Raw genomic sequence first — 20,913 nt, 5'->3', positions numbered from 1 at the left:
TGTAGTGACTTACTATATATAATAAATGTGTTTTGATTTGAATCCTACTAATTGGTGTGTCGAGTTATTGATCAGTACTTGAACTTGAACCTCGTGGCGGTATCATAAAGATACCTGGCGACTCTAGAGCAAAGGTTAAACAAACAGAGCAAATTACGAATTAAGAGCCAACCAAAAGTTAGCAACATATTACCGCCGACATCCTGACGGGACCCGATTTAGAAGTGGCTTAACCACTCCGAGAAAACCCAAAAATTTGAATTAGAATCCAATTGGGAACAGAAAAACCACAAGTGTGCAAGCAGTTCTGATCAATCCTCATAATTCGGAAGTGTGTTGATGCATGCGTAACTAACAGGGCTATAAGGTAAAACTGATAGATTTTTGTTGCGAAAAAACTGTCGTGAGTTTGTATTCCGGAAAATAATGAAAGCCGTACCAGTATTTACAGCACTGCCTTAGTACCCCTCGTTCCAAATTTAAGAGAGTATTTAGAGAGGAAAGATGGCAATGCAGGCAATGCAACACCTCATGAACCCTGAAGAATTTGTGGTCTCAGCGACCAGCAGCAGAGAAGGACAGTGTCCCGTTTGGGAAGAGGAAATCAAGAAGTACCTCAAAGGGAAAGGATGGCCCCTTTGGAGTGAATTCTGTGAGAATAAGGAAACAGGATCCAGGAGTATAGGACATACTTGGTGGGAGAACCTGACAGAGATCTATAAGAGAAGCTTGGGAAAAGCTCGCAAGCCGATGGCAATCGTGTGCTGTTTGGCACAATTGCGAGGCACAGAGGAGGTCGTTTGGACGCTCGGCAAAGAGATAGAGGAGACACATCGAATGAGCAAGTTCGATGTAAGTGAGGTTGAGAAAGAGAACATAGAGTTGAGAAGGAAGTTAGCAGCAAAGGACGGAGAGGTGGATGATGCCAAGATGGCACACCAATCTTGTCTGGCGCACCTAAGCAACTTCCAGACACAGTACAAAAAGGCCTATCAGGACACGCAACGTGCAGTCCTGGTAAGAGAGGAAACAGAGAAACAGGTAGAGGCATTGCAAAGGCAGTGTTGCAACCTGAAAGCAGCATTACGAGCACTCCATGCTACCACCACAGAGCACAGACAGAGCTCACCAGATCATGCAAAGTGCAGGAAGCAGATTGCAGAACTGCAGTCTTTGCTTTCAGTTCAGAATGGATTCCACAGCACCTTTGGATCCCAGTTAGATGCAGAAGACGGCGCGGATTGGGAAGAATTAAATGAGACCACGCATAGATATGTTCAGGGAACATGTGCGCAAGGAAAGCCCCAGAAGAGAAAAGCGCCCCAACCCCCCACAGGGCAGATCGTTCAGGCACCAATGAACCCAGTAACCACCCACCGCACAGTCACATTGGAAGGAGACACGGAATTCCTGTACACGACCCCCTTAACCGTGACCCAATTACAGGACGCGTGCGAGAAAATCACACCGTTCCTCCCCACCTCAGACCCCCACCATTTCTTTGCCAGAGTAAAGCAGCAGGCGACCATGTACGGCCTGGACGAGCGTGAGCAAGTGAAGCTCACAGTTTTGAGTTTAGACCCTTCAGTAGTAGCAGCCCTTCCCGACCCACAGAATGTAGGAGGAGGCACCCTTGCAGAGATGCATGCAGCGATCCTAGATGCGACCGGCTACAACAGAGGTGACCCAGTAGAAGGCCTGAATAAGTGCAGGCAGAAAAAGACCGAACGCCCCACAGCGTTTGCTGGACGCCTGTGGATTCACTTTACAGCCGTTTTCGGTAATCTAGACCGCCCATTTGTTCCAAGAAGGTATGGCCAAATGGACCCACACCCTTATCTCCCATGCCACAGAGGCAGGACAAAAAGCCTGTACCAACTATGACCCCCCCCCCCCCCCCCCCCCAGAAGAAGTGCATCATGACAAATGGATTTTAAAGAGATTGTCCCGCGCCTGGGAGCAATCTGTTCAAAACAAACCCGCAGTTAGGAAGCCCGAGGAACAGCAGGCAGAAGCAGACATCCAAGCGGTGAAGATGCACCAGAACCCCGCATGGGTGAACGAAGGCAGGAACAGCCCCCCACAAAAGCCACAGGAGTGTTACAACTGTGGACAGTTAGGACACTTTGCACGAGAATGCAATGCCCCACGAAAGCCACAGAGAGCCCAGCAGGCAGGCACTCTGAATAAGAATAGGACAGGGCCCATACATAGTGTGAGCACCCGTTCAGACCAGACAGACCTGAACGGAACGGACTGACAGTGTTCGGGCTCCCCCAGTTGGGTCTGCGACACCCTTTGGGATAGGTCCGGCCGACCAGTAGTTGCAGCAAAAGTACGGGGACAGCCCATCGAATTTCTCTGGGACACAGGAGGGTCCCGCACCACAATTAATTCCTCCACCATGTTTCAGAAAGACACGTGGCCCACTACAGCCACAATCACCCTCAGCGGCTTCACAGGCCACTCACAGCAGGCACACATCACAGCCCCTGTACCCATTCAGATTGGCAATACAACGACAAAGCACCCCATAGTTTTAGTCTATCTACCCCACACAGCAGAACACATTTTGGGAATTGACTTTATGAACTCCCACCACCTTTCATTTGATCCGGTAAACCAATGTGTTTGGAGAATGGCAAAATCCACAAGAGCCCCCGCAACGCTCCCAATAGGTGAATACACAAACAAGATTAGCGCAGTCGGCGATTTCTGGTTTGACCCGACCACGATTAGCACAGACAAGCAGGTTAGGGCAGTTATGCGGAAGCACAGGACAGCATTTGCGACCCACAAACACGACTGTGGCCGGATGACTGGTTCCGTTCAAATCACAGGACCTGACCCTAGACCCCAAAAGCAATACGGATTTCCCCAAGAGGCAGAGGGAGAAATCGCAAATGTTATCGACAGCTTATTAGAGCAGGGCGTACTCAGATCAGTAGCCTCCACTAATAATGCCCTGTTTTGGCCAGTGAGAAAGCCCGATGGATCATGGCGACTGACCATCGATTACTGGGAACTCAACAAAGTCACCCCCGCAGCCGCCCCCACGGCAGCCACAAGTCCCGAGACCATGCTCAAACAGGGACTCAACTCTCAATAATTTACGGTTTTGGACGTCAGTAATGGATACTGGTCCATTCCATTGGCAAAAGTGTGCCAATACAAATTTGCCTTCACTTTTAAAAGTCAGCAGTACACGTGGACATGCCTTCCACAAGGATTCCATAACTCCCCCTCCATTTTCCACCGACAGCTGGCAAATGGTTTGTCAAAATTTTCTCTCCCCGAATGTCTGGTCCAGTATGTCGACGACCTATTACTGCAGACAGACACCAAGGCAGAGCACATCGAGCTTCTGTCCGAACTCCTGGAACTCCTACAACAGATTGGCTGCAAAGTAAACCCCAACAAGGCCCAGATTTTGGAAAACAAAGTGATATATTTGGGTACGATTATCACGCACGGTAAACGCGAGATTGAGCACAAAAGAATTGACTCGATTGCCAAATTGCCCCTTGCCCAGAATGTTTCAGCCCTCCGGTCGTTTTTAGGACTGGTTGGCTACTGCCGAAACCACATTGACGGTTTCGCCAGCAAGGCAGCACCCCTCTCGGAACTCCTAAAGAAAGGAGCCCCTTGGGAATGGCTTCCGCAGCATACGGGTACTGTGGATGCTTTGAAAAGAGCCCTCATTGCAGCCCCTGCACTACAGGTTCCAGACCCGCTTTCCCCCTATTAGCTAGCACAGACCGCACCCTTTCGGCCGTGCTCCTCCAGGAACGGCACGAACAGTTAAGACCCGTGGCTTACGCCTCCAGACTTTCAGATCCTGTGGAGCAGGGATTTTCAGCCTGTGAAAGGCACCTGCTCGCAGTTTTCTGGGCAGTTCAATATTTTTCTTACATAACCGGACTAAACCCCATCACAATCCTCACAGAATACACCCCCACCCAACTTTTACTGGACGGACGACGTAAGGACGGTACAGTCAGCCAAATTAGAGTAGCAAGATGGACCCTTTTGCAGGGACGGCACATCACCGTTAAAACAACCAAGACCCACACTTTCCTAGCCGACAAGCTTCAATACCCAGGCACCCCCCACGAATGTGAAATCATCTCACCGCATCACAGCACAGGCCCCTTTATTGCGAAAACACCCCCCAGAAAGATAGGTAGTTCACCCCAGAGCCCCAGCACACAGACACATGCGCACCTTTAAGGATATATGTGGATGGTTCTTCCACAGTATTAGAAGGGAAACGCATTACAGGATGCGGCATATATGTCGAGGACGTGCCCGAGAAGAGATTTCCTTAAAGCTACCAGGCCACTTAGGCGCGCAGGCGACAGAACTAGCAGCCGTTGCGTATATTATAGATCACCCAGATTCCTTCCCCAGCCCAGCAGACATATACTCGGACAGCCCCTATGTCTGCAACAGCCTTACAGAATTCCTACCCCTGTGGAAAGGCAAGAGGATTTGCTTCTGCAGACGGAAAACCCCTCCCTTCAGCCCCATTGCTCCGCCACATTTTAGAGAAAGCACAGGACAGGACCTTTGGTATTGTTAAAGTTCGCAGTCACCACCGTTCCTCCCCCCCCCCCCCCCCCCCCCGGAAATGTAAAAGCCGACGCACTGGCTAAAGCAGGTTCCAGGCATGGATATTTTAGGACACCCCCCCGAAAGCGCACCAGTGAATGCAGTTCGGGTCTCGGAGACGAATAGCGAGGATTTAGTGCAGGCCCGGAAGCAAGATAGCAATCTCAGGGAGATTTTGAAAGGAAAATTTACGGCACCTGACGATAGATTTAAAAACGCACTAACCACACGTGACGGTGTGGTGTTAAAAGACACCCTTTATGTGGTTCCTGAACAGGACAGGAATCAACTTATTTGTTTGTTCCATGACAGTCATGGACATCAGGGAATTGATCCCACTACAGCCCACCTCAGGCAGCTCTGTTGGTGGCCAAGTTTAAAAGAAGACGTAACTCACTACGTTGAGAATTGCCTTATCTGTGCCCAGAACAATCCGAACAGATAAGCAAAGAAGCCTCAGCTTAGTCACACCCGCCCCGTTAATGGCCTCTGGACTAACCCCCAGATTGATTTTATACGACCATTGCCCCCTTGCAGGAATGGTTACAAGTACGTATTAGTTGTCATAGACACTTTTACGAAATGGGTAGAGGCATTCCCATCCAGAACGAACATGGCAAAGACCACCGCAAAGATCTTAACCCACCACATCTTTATGAGATGGGGACTCCCCCCGCAGCATTGAATCCGACCAAGGTTCCCATTTTACGGGACGTGTCATGAAGAACGTCCTCACGATATTTGGCATTAGCCAAAAATTCCACATCGCATACCACCCCCAGTCAAGTGGTATCGTGGAGCGCATGAATCGGACCCTAAAATAACCCTCAGAAAAATGGTCCAACAAAACAACAACACTTGGGATTCAGTCCTCCCTTTTGCGCTGATGTTTTTGAGAAATACTATTTCAACATCCACAGGTTACACCCCACACACTCTCATGACCGGACGCCCCATGAAAGGCACAGAATTTTTATTAGGATTGGACTTGACCAGCCCTGAAGTGACGGCCCTCACACACGAGAATGCAGTCAAACAGTTAGTTGAAAATGTGAAAACAGCTCAGCTAGTAGCCGCAGTAAGATTAGGCACAAGGAAGAAACAGAGCAAGGCCTGTTTCGACAAGACCGTGTATGCGACTAGTTTGAGGTAGGACAGCAGGTCATGCTCTCAATTTTCAACCCCAGCACATTCCTGTCACCGAAGTATTCGGGTCCGTGCTCCATGGCGGACAAAATAAGCCCCTCCGTCTATAAAATTAAGTACCCCAACGGAAACACTGCGTGGTTCCATATTAACCAGCTTAAGGCATATGGCCCACAGTCCAACCACGCACATCACGTCATGCTCGACGCAGCAGACCACACCCCGCCCACACCCAACGTATCCCTACCCTCCCCCAACACGGCCACCACATCCATGGACTCGCCCTCGACTCCACCCCCGACCTCTAGACTCCGCCCCGGAACGCCCACAGACTGCAGGAGCAGCGACTGTGACTCGGACAATAGCCACAGCACGCCTCCGTACTATCCCCAGACAACAGGACCCACCCAGTGAATCTGACCACGATTCGAGTGATCCCTTCCTCATCACATTCCTCAACAAACCCCACCAAAGACCACCGCCCTACGATGACGATTCCGTCCCCACAGAACTAGACACCACCTTTTGGCACTGCGATAATTCATACAGGCTCGTCCTGAACGACGAGGTGGACCCCCAAATCGCACCATGCAGCCCTATCAGCCCTTATATATTCGAGAGTATGGCATCCGGGAGGAGATGACGACTTTGAGTCTGACTCCCAAAGCGAGAACCCCTTTGCGACCCTGTTTGCAACTGATAACTGAGGTGTCCAGATGATGTTTTAAAAAGGAACCGCTTGGGAGAAACGGTGTCCTTTCTGATGGAACCTTGTTTACTATTTACATCCTCAAACATTTGGATGGTAAATCGCACAGCCTGCGAGAAGGCTCGCACTGTTTCAGTATTTTTAAGTGTATCTTGTCCTGAATATTCGGTTTAAAAAAATGTAAACATGAGGGAGTCACACATGGTGACAAATTATACAGGGAGAATTGGCCCTAAAGGACAGACATACTAACGCACGAGATATTAACCAAGATAGTAACAGACTATGCTTGATCCATAGAACCCCAGAAGCTCCAGGAAAAGAGATGAAACGGAAAGGAAGAGACAAAAAGAGAAAGAAGAAGAACAATGAGGACATCCTCCGTGTTGATCACCACCATTATAATGTGTATTCGGTTGCACGCGAACCCCCCCCCCCCCCCCCCGGCCGTTAATTATTCACTTCCCCATAGCGCCCAGTAACAGGCAACACCACACCATCATGGTGTGATAAGCTCATAACATGGTACTCCCTTTCCCTCGTAGTCGAATCCCTACTCGTGTTGGCGATACTCTGCAGCATCGTGCAAACTATCCGCATGAGGAAATGGCGAAGGAGAGCCGACCGCGCTCGCACCCCGGTATACAGGATAAAGATCCCCTATGTTCGGTTAGCACCAGGACCCCAAACCCCTCGATCTATAATAAGAACGTTTGCGTTCTTTTTGTTTAAAAAAAATAAATAAATAAAAAATGTGTTTCATTTACGACGGAAAGAGTGTACAACCCTGTGCTTGACTGGCAAGCCAGGAAAAATGTTAATGCTGCTTTTATTTTTGTATTGTTAGGAAGTTAACATGACTGAATGTTTAGTGAGTGTAGTTTATTGAGGACAGTTAGAGGTACCGTTTTGTTTTATTTTGTAATGCATGCCCCTTTATGACATAGCACCACTTGGAATGTTAGCTAAAAAGTTTCATTGCATAGTTATGGTCAGTGTAGAGGCCATGGAAGAGTGCTCGCTAGGTCAGGGAATGAAGACAACGCAGTTATGTGATCCTTCATGCTTCGCGTTCGGGATCACAAGGAGGGTATATAGCCACCTGGGTTGGCCACTTCCCGACTTAAAATGGAGAACTGCAAAGACTAAAGGGAAATTCAGCCAACACAGGCAAAAATGAACAAGTGCAGAAATCCTGTGTATTGGAACTTGCAAAAAACCAGACAGCACTGAAACCAGCAGCCATCTGCATAGTAATGAGCGAATCCAAGGCACAATTGCAACACTTAAGGTGAATAAAGCCAAGCCAGACTCCTCGGCGCCAGCAGGAGCCAAGACAAAGGAAGGCCAACGAACACTCGGGGACCGCCCAGCGATTGGGGAACAACTCCAGCATTGGAGAAATCGATCCAAGTGATCGGAACGCAGTCCAATCACTTGGAACCAGGTACGGGGTCCACCCCGAAGGGCGGGAAGCCCCTGGGGACTATAAAGTAGAGCCCCCAAGTTCAAATCAGTCTTCTTGGCAGGGTCACTCAACAATGCGAATCAACCCCTGAGAGTGAACTGCTCAGCTGCCGCACCAACCAAGTAAGTCTCCAGTCAACGCTCGCTACGAGATAGGTGCTCCTAGCTACCAGTCCATACCAGCTTTTGAATCCTGCAGACTCAGGACCTGAACGAAAGGCCATTTGTTCCCCTGACCTGGTGGGCCAGTCCCGAAGCTATGTTTAGGCCTTTTAGTGATAGAAATAGTCTAGAAAGTAGAGTTATATGCATACGTAGTGACTTGCTGTATATAATAAATGTGTTTTGATTTGAATCTTGCTAATTGGTGTGTTGAGTTATTGATCAGTACTTTGACTTGAACCTCGTGGCGGTATCATAAAGATACCTGGCGACTCTAGAGCAAAGGTTAAACAAACAGAGCAAATTACGAATTAAGAGCCAACCAAAAGTTAGCAACAGCAGTGACTGCCAGCAAGCGGTATGGTGGCAGAATCCCTCAAGTCCTGCCGTCCACTGCTCATAGTTGCAATCAAAGCTGAACTTTTTGAAAATGCTTAATCTCAAGGCAGAGGCTAATTGGGGTATCCCTTCTACCATCCAATGGAAAGGTGACATGGCACAGTCTGGCATCTGAGGGATCTCCCGATGTGTTCAACCTGTTGGCAAAATCCACTATATCTGCCAATATATGATCTCAAGTTTCTCATTTGCCCAATCCTCCTTTCCCTGTTCCTAACTTCAGCACTGTGCAGTGTTATGTCACTGACCCATCATCCAGGTCATGTAATGCAAAGCAGAAATTGCACTGCAGAGCAGTGCAAATCTCAGAGATATGATTCTGTGCAGGAAAATTGTCTTGACAAAATTAATTAAATCAGATCTCCTTTGTATACACTCTTTCACACGATGTTACTTTCACCATCCAACTCAAGCAGGTTATACAAAAGAGGAAGAAATACTCAGTGCTCCGCACGTGATGTTTCAGTGTTGTTATTGGTGGTGTGTAGAAAGAAGATGAAACTTAATACACTGTGCTTTAGTGTGACCTATTAGCCGGTAAACACGAGGAGTTGCACCATTCAGAATGGTGTCAGACACAATCCAAGTTTATAAATGCAACAATTAGAGTCATAGAGGTTTACAGCATGCAAACAGGCCCTTCGGCCCTACTTGTCCATGATGCCCAGTTTTTAACGCTAAGTTAGGCCCAATTGCCCGCATTTGATCCATATCCCAAAATATCCATTTTACTGTTTTTCACATTTCGGTTGCTGCACAGTTAGACCATACAGTTTATTCTGCTACCGATCAAATTCCAGCACTGAATAATTTTTTTTTTATAAATGTTTTATTGAAAATTTTTTCCCAAACAACAATTTTTCCCCTCTTACAAAGCAAACGCAACAATAACAATACAGAAATTTTAAACAATACACAAGTAACAAAACCCCTTTATCTTTGACCTAAACTAAACCCCCCCTCCCCCCCCCCCCCCCCCCCCCTCCCCCTGGGTTGCTGCTGCTGGTCATCTGTCTTCCCTCTAACGTTCCCCTAGGTAGTCGAGAAATGGCTGCCACCGCCTGGTGAACCCTTGAGCCGATCCTCTCAGGGCAAACTTTATCTGCTCCAGTTTAATGAACCCCGCCATATCATTTACCCAGGCCTCCAGTCCGGGGGGTTTCGCCTCCTTCCACATGAGTAGGATCCTGCGCCGGGCTACTAGGGACGCAAAGGCCACAACGTCGGCCTCTTTCGCCTCCTGCACTCCCGGCTCTTCCGCAACTCCAAATAGAGCTAACCCCCAGCCTGGTTTGACCCGGGCCTTCACCACCCGCGAAATCACTCCCGTCACTCCCTTCCAATACCCTTCCAGTGCCGGGCATGCCCAAAACATATGTGCGTGGTTTGCCGGGCTCCCGCCACACCTCCCACATTTGTCCTCCACTCCAAAGAACCTGCTCAATCTTGCTCCCGTTATGTGTGCTCTATGTAGCACCTTAAATTGAATCAGGCTAAGCCTGGCGCATGAGGAAGAGGAATTTACCCTGCTTAGGGCATCAGCCCACATACCCTCCTCTATCTCCTCCCCTAGTTCTTCTTCCCACTTTCCTTTTAGTTCGCCCACCGACTCCTCCCCCTCTTCCCTCATCTCTCGGTAAATCTCTGACACCTTGCCCTCTCCGACCCACACCCCTGAAAGCACCCTGTCCTGTATCCCCTGTGTCGGGAGCAATGGAAATTCCCTCACCTGTTGTCTAGTAAATGCCCTCACCTGCATATATCTCAAGAAATTTCCCCGGGGCAACTTATACTTTTCCTCCAATGCTCCCAAGCTCGCAAAAGTCCCATCTATAAATAAATCTCCCACCCTCCTAATTCCCAACTGGAACCAGCTCTGAAATCCTCCATCCATTCTTCCTGGGGCGAACCTATGGTTGTTCCTGATTGGGGACCCCACCAGGGCTCCCCGCACCCCTCTCTGTCGCCTCCACTGTCCCCAGATATTCAATGTTGCCGCCACCACCGGATTTGTGGTAAACTTTTTAGGTGAGATCGGTAGCGGCGCCGTCACCAGCGCCTCTAAACTCGTCCCTTTACAGGACTTTCTCTCCAGTCTTTCCCACGCCGCTCCCTCACCCTCCATCATCCATTTACGTATCATTGCCACATTGGCGGCCCAATAGTAATCGCCCAAGTTCGGTAGTGCCAATCCTCCTCTGTCCCTACTACGCTGAAGGAACCCCCTCCTTACTCTCGGAACTTTCCCTGCCCACACGAAGCTCGTGATGCTCCTGTCTATTTTATTAAAAAAGGTCTTAGTGATTAGTATAGGGAGACATTGAAATACAAATAAGAACCTCGGGAGGACCATCATCTTAATTGCTTGCACCCTGCCCGCCAGCGATAGAGGCTGCATGTCCCACCTCTTGAAGTCCTCCTCCATTTGTTCTACCAACCGTGTCAGATTAAGTCTGTGCAAGGTTCCCCAGCTCCTAGCGATCTGAATCCCCAGGTATCGGAAGTTTCTTTCCACTTTCCTTAGAGGCAAGCCTTCTATCTCTCTACTCTGGTCCCCTGGATGTATCACAAATAATTCACTCTTTCCCATGTTTAGCCTATACCCCGAGAAATCCCCGAACCCCCTCAAAATTCGCATAACCTCTATCATTCCCCCCGCTGGGTCCGACACGTATAACAATAGGTCATCCGCATATAACGAGACTCGGTGTTCTTCTCCCCCTCTAATCACCCCTCTCCATTTCCTGGAGTCTCTCAACGCCATGGCCAGAGGTTCAATTGCCAACGCGAACAACAATGGAGACAGCGGGCATCCCTGTCTTGTTCCCCTATATAGTCGGAAATACTCCGATCTATGTCGAGCCAGCACTGAATAATTGATTGCAGTTAGCAAATGTGCACTTATGGCACTTATAGTACATCCTTAAGCAAGTTGCTTTAATGCAGATGCTTCCTTGTTTATTCTGTGGCGGTGTGAAAGATACTGTAATTGAAACAATATGGGTTGTGTATTAATTAGACTGACGTGCTCGGGCGGGAATGAAATACTACAGTAGCTGGCCCTTCAGAAATAGTCTACCATTGTCCCCTTGTCACAAACCTGCAAGACTCCACCTCTAGTGTGAGCTGGCCAAGTTAACTAACCTCTGCACCAGCTCTCTGTTTTGCGCTTCCATCAAGTGAATCAGAAATAGATTCTTGTAATTCTGGAACTAATATATAGAATCACATTCCCACCCAGGTAATTTTGTAACATTTACAATGTTTATTTCAGTTGACCACGTGCTGGCAGAACCTGGAATCAGTTTGATCACTGCTTTTGAACAGTGGAGAGAATGGGCCGATAACAAGTGTTGTTGTGACTACTCGCTGCATGTTGATATCACAGAGTGGTATAAAGGCCTTCAAGAAGAGATGGATTTCCTCGTGAAGGAGCATGGTAAGGTCATGTTGAGAAACAGTTATAAGTGTCTAAAATCTTAACAATGCTAACAGAACAGATTTGTAGCTCCATCTCATTCTCCCAGTTTCTCAGCCTCCATTGCATCTGTTCCGAAGATGCTATATTCCAAAACGGCGATTCTGACATGTCTTCCTTTTTCCTCGGCTGAGATTTCCCCACCACTGGTTGACAGGACCCTCAAGTGCGTTCGACCTATCTCCTGCACTTTTGCACTCAGCCATTCCCTCTCTCCTCCACTAGCCTGATCTTACATCGGTTCATCCCCTGCCAATTCTGCAAACCAACACCCTGAACTCTACACCCTGTTCCCACGGCAGCTTCCCATGCAATGACGAAACGTGTAATGCCTGTCCTAATGCCTCTCCCTCTTCACCGTCCAAGACCCAATCGCACTCCTTCCAGGTGAAGCAGCGATTCACTTGCAGTTCTTTCACTTTGATGTACTGTATTCACTGCTCACAATGCGATCCTCTCAACAATGGGGAGATAAACACAGACTGGATGACTGCTTTGCCCAGTCCACAAGCATGACCCCGACCTTCCTGTCGCCATGTCAACTCACCATCTTGTTCTCATGCTCATGTTTCTGTCCTTGGCCTGCTGCAGTCTTCCAGTGAAATCCAACGCAAACTGCAGGAGTAACACCTCATTTTATGGTGAGGCACTGCACAGACTTTTATACTTGATATTGAGTCCAACAACTTCAGACCATGAACTCTTCATTTTGATATTTTTCCCAACCCCTTCCCCAAGAGGGCCAGTCTGTAACATCTTCTTTTGATTTGCTTTCAGAGAGCTGACCATTGTTCTGCTATTATCAGAATCTGCAATCTGTCTTTTATGCCACGATTAGCATCTGTCTTAGTCACTTCACTACCACACCCTTTGTCTTGTGTCTTTGATATCTTTGTCAAATCTCTTGTGAGCTACTCCTTGTCTCTGACCTTTTATTTGGATCCACCTGCTCCACACTCTCTCTTAACTGTCTCAAATCCGTTGCATTTCTACTTCTCTTCAGCTGTGAAAAAGAGTCACACGGACTCAATGTAAACTTTGTTCCTCTCTCGGCTTCCGATGGCGGCCATGCACTGATTGGTCGCACATGGTAGCTCCTGTTTGACGATTTCGGTTTTGGCATTTTCTGCCCGATGAATGGACTCTTTGGTCGGAAAGTGTGTGGAATAAGTGGCGGGAATTGAATTGTCCTCCGAGGTGGCGTGTCGGTGGGTTGCTGCACCCAACAGACGTTGAATAAGGTGTTGGAGGTGGAAGGTCTGTGTGACTCAGTTGCAGAAGGCATGGCAGGGGCGTCATCGTCGTCCACCCCATTGGGGTGGGGCAATTGGTGGTGTTGATTGAGGGAGAACTATATAAACACAAGTAGTTCATATGATATGCCTCTGTAATAACCCCCATGATGCCCACCGGGATACACAGATTGATCTCCTTGTGGGACTCGTGGAAAACGAGCTTCACTGCTAGTGGGTGGAGGTCCGCCCAGCTGGTGGTCATAATCTGAGATAAAGGCTGGCCTGGGCAGGGACTGGCTTGTTGGTTGTCCCAAAGGGACTTATATTGTGTGTGTTAGGGAAGATTCTTATAACCGTGAATAAAGCCATGTTCACCCTATCATTCGGCTTTCTGAATCCTTAAAGCTTCTCTTTCAAGGTTTCTGACCAGAAACTTTAACCAATTACATTAAAGTTATAAATTATGGAGAACACATGTTGACCTAAATCTTGTGATTGTGTATGGATTGAGGAAAAAGCACAAGATAGCAGCAACCTTACTGAAGGCCCAAACGGAATCTCCATGGCGAATTAGTACTCGGGCTCTGAATGCCCTTTGATAAGGAATGGCTCCAGCCTTGTCACTGAGTGCTCCCACCCAAACATTTTGAACTCCAGGTATGACCCTTGCAAGTGTTATGTAATCTGTGATGTAGCATGTGCCACTTATTCAAACTTTTGATGGGGGCATGTCTCAATTTCTTGTATGTGGAATAATATTTTTTAATTGGTCAGGCAATTGAACCTTTGGCTCTCCCTCTGAAAAGATTGTCATTTAAATGGTACTTATCTCCCAGTGACTTGGCAACCATTCTTCACGAAGTCAGAATCATGTCATCACTGATATAACATAATGACAAAAAACAGCACAAAAAAACCAAGCAAAACACACTTACGCCTTTCCAATCCTTTCCATCAGGTGTTAACTCCTTCCTTATCTACATGGCTTATAAAGACCGTTATCAACTCTCTGATGCCCAGGTAAGGCACCAATGACATAGCAGAAATATACAGAAAAAATGTGCCCCTCTGTTGAGGTCACAATAAGCTTTCTTGTATTTTTATGTTTTACTTGCAGATGTATGAAGCCCTGAGTGCAATCCGTGACATGGGTGCCATTGGTCAAGTTCATGCTGAAAATGGTGATATTATTGCTGAGGTAATAAAGTTGTAGTGACGCCATGAACACTAAATACTGTCAAATCTGAATCCAGGCTACATTCAAACGGTGCCATTTTGTCGCACATTTGAGTTAAGCAGTCAGTAATTGGGCATCTTGAATTTGCATTGGAATCTGCCCCAACCTGATTTGAATGGAAGTTTTCGCTCTCTTGATACACTCACAGTGAAATAGAGTTTTGGTTACCCTTGACCTGATTCATAGGAGTCTGTAAACAGGAGCAAGGCATACAACCCCTTGAGCCTGTTGCACCATTCACTGCTGATCTGTATCGAAACAACCTCACCCTGCTTTGGCTGCATACTCACAAGTGGATCTGAGTATACAGAAGGAAATGACCCCATAACTTGGCACCAGTGAGGGAGTTTCCTGTGACATGAATGTAAACAAAATGCTTCTGAGCTTGTTTATTGATGCACTATCAATTACTACGAGACGAGAGTAGAGAATAATCAAGGCTTTATTAAGCAGAGATGTGTGGCCTCCTGCAGCTGCTACCAGAAGGGAAGCAGCTCGGGTGTGCGCGCACATTTATATTCCACCTACTGGGCGGAGCCAGCAGGCAGGGATTTACCCCCGTACCTATAGTACAGGAGCCTTACCGTATTACCTCTAATAATCATCATTACAACTACTATACAATCAGTGGTGACTACCACATTTATTCCTAACAATTTTCATGGTGTAGGATAAATTAAAATGTTAATAAATAGATTCTGCTATTGATGGGTTAGCTTTGTTAAAGATGACTGAAGGTGAATTTTAAAGATGCAACTGAAGAGTGCAATGGATGAACTTGTCACAGCTTAAGGACAGCCCAGAGTGATTTCCAGTGACACCAACTGGCATGTTGAAGAACAAAACCACATTTGAGCTCGAAATTACACCGTGACAGAATTCAGAGAAACAAATTTTAGTTCTGACTGGACCGGTTTCAAGATTTTCAGCCCTGAGCGAATGCCTGTAAAGTACAGAATCTGGCACTCAGAAATAATAATTCACCCAAGCCAACTGATACTCACAAATATTGCTTTAAAGTAAAGAAAGAGAGTGCCTTTCTAAATTTCCTTTGTTTAAAAAAAAAATGCTGCTTTTTATTTGAAGTAGTCAAGATAAAAGTGGCATTGTTCTGAGCAAGAAGACAGGCTGAAGTTTCCTGTGCTTAATCAAGAGGCTGCTCGCATTGATTGGCTACAAGCTCTGCTGCGTCATCACTCGGTCTCTCTTCAGCAGACCTCATTTGGAATCTTAGTCTTGTTTTGAGCCCTGAAATGAGCTTGAAACGACATTGTGTGCCGTCATTCAAATTGTCAGCATTCCATCTCTGTAGCATTGCCTGATTCCATCCCTAACTCACCTCACCTATTATTGAAACTTCAGCCATGCCTTTGTTACTTCTAGACTTGAGTACTCTTGTCACTCCTGGTTGGCCTTCAGCATTCTACTCTCAGTAAGTTCAAGATCATCCAAACTTCTGCTGCCCATGTCCTTACTAGCATCAAGTCCAGTTCATCTATCACCCCCGTGCTTGGTAACCTACAATCAGCACCTCTATTTGAAAATTCTCATCATTGTTTTCAAAGCCTTTCATGTCGCTACCTTTCCCTATCTCTACAATCTGCCCTGGGCCTTCACGCTCAGAGATTGACATAATGATGCATTTCTCAGCAACGGCTGATAAAAATTCAATATCCAGTCAGACTGGCCCACACTGCTGGCACGAGGAGAGACTAAACTTGTTGACAGAAATCCTTTCAAGCTTCCTTTTCCTTCAAAAGAGAGAGCGACTGAAATGCACAGCAGATATGGGTTCAAGGCCTGCCCCTGAACCTGGGCACATAATCCTGGTTGACTCTGCAGTGCAGGAGTGACGGAGTAGTGCATTGTTTGAAGTGTTATCTTTCAAGATACACTTAGTGTTTCAGAAAACTGTTGAAGGTCTTTGGTATTAATTGGTGAAGAACAGAACAATGAATTCTTCTTGCACCATGTCCAATATTTCTTCCTTGAAAAGACCATGAAAACTGGTTAACTGGCCAGTTCGTATTTATCTCACTGCCCATGTGCCAATCACTGCGTTTCAGGGTAGTTTATGGTGTTTAAAATATGAGGGCCGTTTCTGAAAGATCTGAAAGAAGGTGTAAATGCCAATGTTGATGGTCAGACTTTCTTTTAGCTCAAACAGGAATTGAAGAGAAATGCGAGGTTTTATGAAACGTTCTCCACATGAGACATTTGTCCTGCATTTTCTAAAGATGACCTGCCCAGGTTCAGGAATGGGTTTTGAATTCCTACCTGTTGTACATTTCCATTAGGCAGTGTTTTGTTGATAAAGAGTAATGGCAAATCTATTTTATAATTTCGCAAGCCTGTTCAATTCACTTGATGTTCTGTTGTCTGGAAGTACTTCTTTCAACAGACAGCTTTCCATCAAGTCAGGGTAACCCGTGAGAGAGGGATGTTGGATCACAAAGTGTCAGGGATTCCAGAGGTGAGGTGAGATTGACTACTCTAGGCATCAAGGCAGCATTTGACCCAATTGTTCAGGAAATTTTGCTAAATTAATGTCAGTGGCACTCGGGGAAAACTCTCCATTGGTCAAAGTCATAGCGAGCACAAAGGAAGACGGCTGTGGTTTTGGAGGGCAATCCTCTCAGCCCCAGAACATCGCTACAGGAGTTCATCTGAGTGGTGTCCCAGTCCAAAGTATCTTCAGCAATGGACCTTTATTCATTATCAGGTCAGAACGCACAGCAACATAAGAACTGGGAGTAGGCCATTATACCCCTCCTACCTGCTATGCATTTTGATAAGATCGTGGTTGTTCTGATTGTGGCCTCAACTCCACTTTTCTTTCTGCCTTCCATCACCCTTTTTTCCATTGTTGATCAGAAATCTATGGAACTCAGTCTTAAATATATTCTGTGATCCAGCTTCCGCTGTCCTCCTGGGAAAGGGAATTCCACAGAATAACAACCCTTTGATAGAAACCTATTTATCCTTCAATAGGAGGCCTCTAATTTTTAAATTGTGTCCCCGAGTTCTGGACTCCCCCTGCAACAGGAAACATGACCTCATCCTTGTCAAGGTCGCTCAGGATCTTACATGTTTCAGTCACATCACTTGTCATTCTTCCAAACGCCAATCGGGGCCTGGAGAATTGCAGGGAGGGCCGCTGTCAATGACCCCCGATCGGCGTGGCGTAAATCCCACCCCCACCCGAAAACCAGCGCCGGAGAACGTGGCAGCGGGGCGGGATTCACGCCGCCCACCCGGGGATTCTCCGACCTGGCGGGCGGTCGGAGAATCCCGCCCTGAAAGTCTCAAATATGCTTTTAATTTTTCATGACTTTCATACGTTTCGCATAATCCATGAAATACTTTAAGTGTTGTCAATTGCAAACAGCAAGATCTCTCAAACTGCAGACACTGGGGAAAGCACTCCTGGCTCTCCTTTGACAGAGTGCCATGGGATCTTTTACATCTGTCTTGAGAGAGCAGACAAGGCTTGAACACCTCACCTCAGTACTGCACTGCAAGTGTCAGCCAAGATGTTTGTGCTCAAGTCTCCACAATGGGATTTGAACCCACAAGTTCCTGACGAGAGAGTGCTGTCCACTGAGCCGTAGCCGAAAGAAGTGGAGAACACCAAAGTTGAACAATACCCCCCCCCCCCACTACTCAAGTCCCAATTTAATTTTTGTCTCTTGAAGTCTGGCTTCTGCTGACTATGGATCTTTGCCCCTAGCAGGAATTGGCTACCTTTTCCACATCAGTACACATTGTATGTAAATAGTTTACCAAGATTGAAATCTTGTGTGACTTTTCTGTGAGAGTATGTCACTTGCTCATTTCTATGAAATAAGAACTGGATTCTGCTGTTACTATTAATTATCCTCTTTGGGTTACACGGACTGTTTTGTGACACTGTCTCCTAACCACTGTGCCTCCCCTGTTGCAGGAACAGCAGAGGATTCTTGCACTGGGTATCACTGGACCTGAAGGCCATGTACTGAGCAGGCCAGAGGAGGTAAGAGGATACGTTTTGAAATGCCGGGGTAACAGTATGATTTGTTTAAACTTGACGGTCAAGCAGCATTGTAATGGACTATGGGACAGATGGTGCAACTTGGACATCCATTACATATTTTGTTCAATTCAGCCCTCCGTTCCAACTGGAATTCTATTCTTGGAATCTTGCACCATCTGCTCTATTGCCCATTACCAGGTTGCTTGACCATAAAATGGCAGCAACAATACTGGTTTTAATACTTTGTCAGTAATTTAGGTGTGTTGTAAATTCAGATCAGGCCTTGAAACTGTTGCTCCTGTAAAACCCAGCTGATCACCAAACCTGGTGGGTGACTAAATTATACAGGTCGAAATCATCTAAGAGTCTATTTCTGGCCTGTGCTTACAGTTGAGATATTAAAGCTGGACTCTGCTATTCAGTGGCTGCCAGTGTGAAGTGTGTCATTGTGAGGTGATTATTCCAACAACAGTTTGAGAACTACTGCTTGATGAGCAGGTAGAAGTTGGTTAATTGTTAGACTGTGAACCACAGTTGGATGGTGAATTGCCCTGCTTCAAAATGGAGCTTTCTGCCACAAATTAATGTTAAGACCGAGCAACCCATCAATTAATATCTTTTCAAATTAAGCTGGAGATGATCAATATCAGAAATAGGAGCAGAAGGGATTTATTCTGTCCTTTGTGCCTGCTCCACTATTCATTCAGACCATGGATAAATGATCTCAACCCACCTATCCCCATATCCCTGATTCTCCCAGTATTCAAAATAAGTGTTCTCAGTTTTGGACATACTTAATTGAAAACCCATGCCGGCCGACCCTCGCGACCCACACCGGCTGACCTTTGCGACCCACCATTTTTGCTTGCCTTTAATGCGACAGCCAAGCCTGCTTGGTCCTCACGGTCTCAGTTGCTTTGTCATTCAATGTTATATTTCTGTGAAGGACTTCAACTGATGATATAGATTCTCACTGTATCCATTGGAAAGAGGTTTGTCCTCAAAACTGCCATGCTTAATCTTCAAATACCTTTCAAGATTACACCGCGACCAATGTCCCTGCCTCCCTCCCGACACCTGCCCATGCGGCCTGAGTTTGAAAATGTCCGATATAGGGTTAGGTGTTGTGAAATTTGGGTGAGGTTCAGTATGTGGTAGCTTGTGCAGTATATGGAATGAATGGATGCACTGAGCAACATGTTCTTCTCTTCCATTATTTATGTCTTGTTCACTGGTGGTTAAGTCATTGCTTTGAATACTGATTTTAGGAAGTTTTTTTTTGCTTGTGTGCCCCTCTGCAGGTTGAAGCAGAAGCAGTGAACCGGGCCATCACTATTGCAAATCAAACCAACTGCCCACTCTATGTGACCAAAGTAATGAGTAAGACTGCTGCTGACATCATCGCTCAAGGCAGGAAGAAAGGTATATATCGGCCATACTCCTGAACATGTTTTCTTTCACTCCCGCTGCCTGGATTTTTATCAGCCCAAGGCCATTTTATTGAATGTTCCTCCTCTGCTTCTCTAGGTCTGCACAGAGCCTGAAATTAAACTGTCAAAAAAAATCAAGCATTGACCTTTTCGCGCTTTTCTGTGGTTTTGCTTCATCTTATTTTAAAAAAACAATTTAGAGCACCCAATTCTTTTTTTTTCCAATAGAAGGGCAATTTAGTATGGCCAATCCACATACCTTGCACATCTTTGGGTTGGGTGAAATCCACGCAGACACAGGGAGAATGTGCCAACTCCACACAGACAGTGATAGTAGAGAAGCCATTATATATCAACAGCGACTCACGAACAGCACCTGAGATGAATGACCAATCTCCCTTTTTTGAAAATACTTTGGGAGACAGAATGTTGACCCGGGCACCAGGAGAACTTTGTACACCAATGCTGGACTGATCAAGTTAACCTCTAAACTGCTGCCTACCTTCCCTCCTGTCGGTGAGTTCCAGTCGAGGTAATGTGCTCAGATACAGAGGTGAGGTTTCAGTGCAGATTTGGATGTGAGGGTGAACCCACTTGATATTGCTGGAGGTTTGATGATGTGAAAAGAGAAATTTCTGCTCCAGAAGTAAACTGGTACAAGCAGAATTACATCATTGCAGTTTTCATTGACTTGGTTCAAGAGGAAAGTAATTGAGATGTTTCAGTAAGCTGATGAGCCTTGTCCTCAGTCCCCACAGCATGATACACCATATCAATGACATAGTCAGATCAAATATTGACTGTAGCGAAAATGCCCACCTGTTTTTGAAGGCCAATTGGTCAGTGGGTAGATATTTATTTCCTGCAGCCAGGATCCAACCATCAATCCAAATGATAACACAGAAACAGGGGGTTTGGCCCAACCAGTCCTTGTTGGTGGTTTGTCTCTAAAGATGCAGTCATCCCAATCCCATGCACTTGCCTGCTGTACTGTGTCTCGGAGGCCCAGATGAACTCTGTTTATGCT

The 20,913-nt window shown here is 46.6% G+C and overlaps 1 protein-coding gene and 1 long non-coding RNA gene across 5 annotated transcripts in view; one reads left to right on the top strand and one right to left on the bottom strand.

Moving 5' to 3' along the window:
* LOC140396871 (uncharacterized) overlaps positions 1-14,203 on the bottom strand; it is a 32,950-nt gene extending 18,747 nt beyond the window's left edge. Inside the window, exon 1 of the long non-coding RNA XR_011936645.1 lies at positions 14,143-14,203. This is a non-coding gene — a long non-coding RNA (uncharacterized lncRNA). The remainder of the gene's footprint in view (positions 1-14,142) is intronic.
* The window catches only part of LOC140396870 (dihydropyrimidinase-related protein 2), a 50,103-nt gene that overhangs the window by 16,701 nt on the left and 12,489 nt on the right, over positions 1-20,913 (top strand). For all 4 annotated transcript variants that reach the window (XM_072485669.1, XM_072485668.1, XM_072485671.1 and 1 more), the window contains exons 4-8: positions 11,769-11,933; positions 14,166-14,227; positions 14,325-14,405; positions 18,388-18,456; positions 19,758-19,878. In XM_072485669.1, coding sequence (XP_072341770.1) covers positions 11,769-11,933; positions 14,166-14,227; positions 14,325-14,405; positions 18,388-18,456; positions 19,758-19,878 — 498 coding nt within the window. The remainder of the gene's footprint in view (positions 1-11,768; positions 11,934-14,165; positions 14,228-14,324; positions 14,406-18,387; positions 18,457-19,757; positions 19,879-20,913) is intronic.

This window comes from Scyliorhinus torazame, chromosome 20 (genome assembly GCF_047496885.1).
Source record: "Scyliorhinus torazame isolate Kashiwa2021f chromosome 20, sScyTor2.1, whole genome shotgun sequence".
NCBI classification, from domain to species: domain Eukaryota; kingdom Metazoa; phylum Chordata; class Chondrichthyes; order Carcharhiniformes; family Scyliorhinidae; genus Scyliorhinus; species Scyliorhinus torazame.
This window is presented reverse-complemented; position numbering and strand designations above follow the sequence as displayed.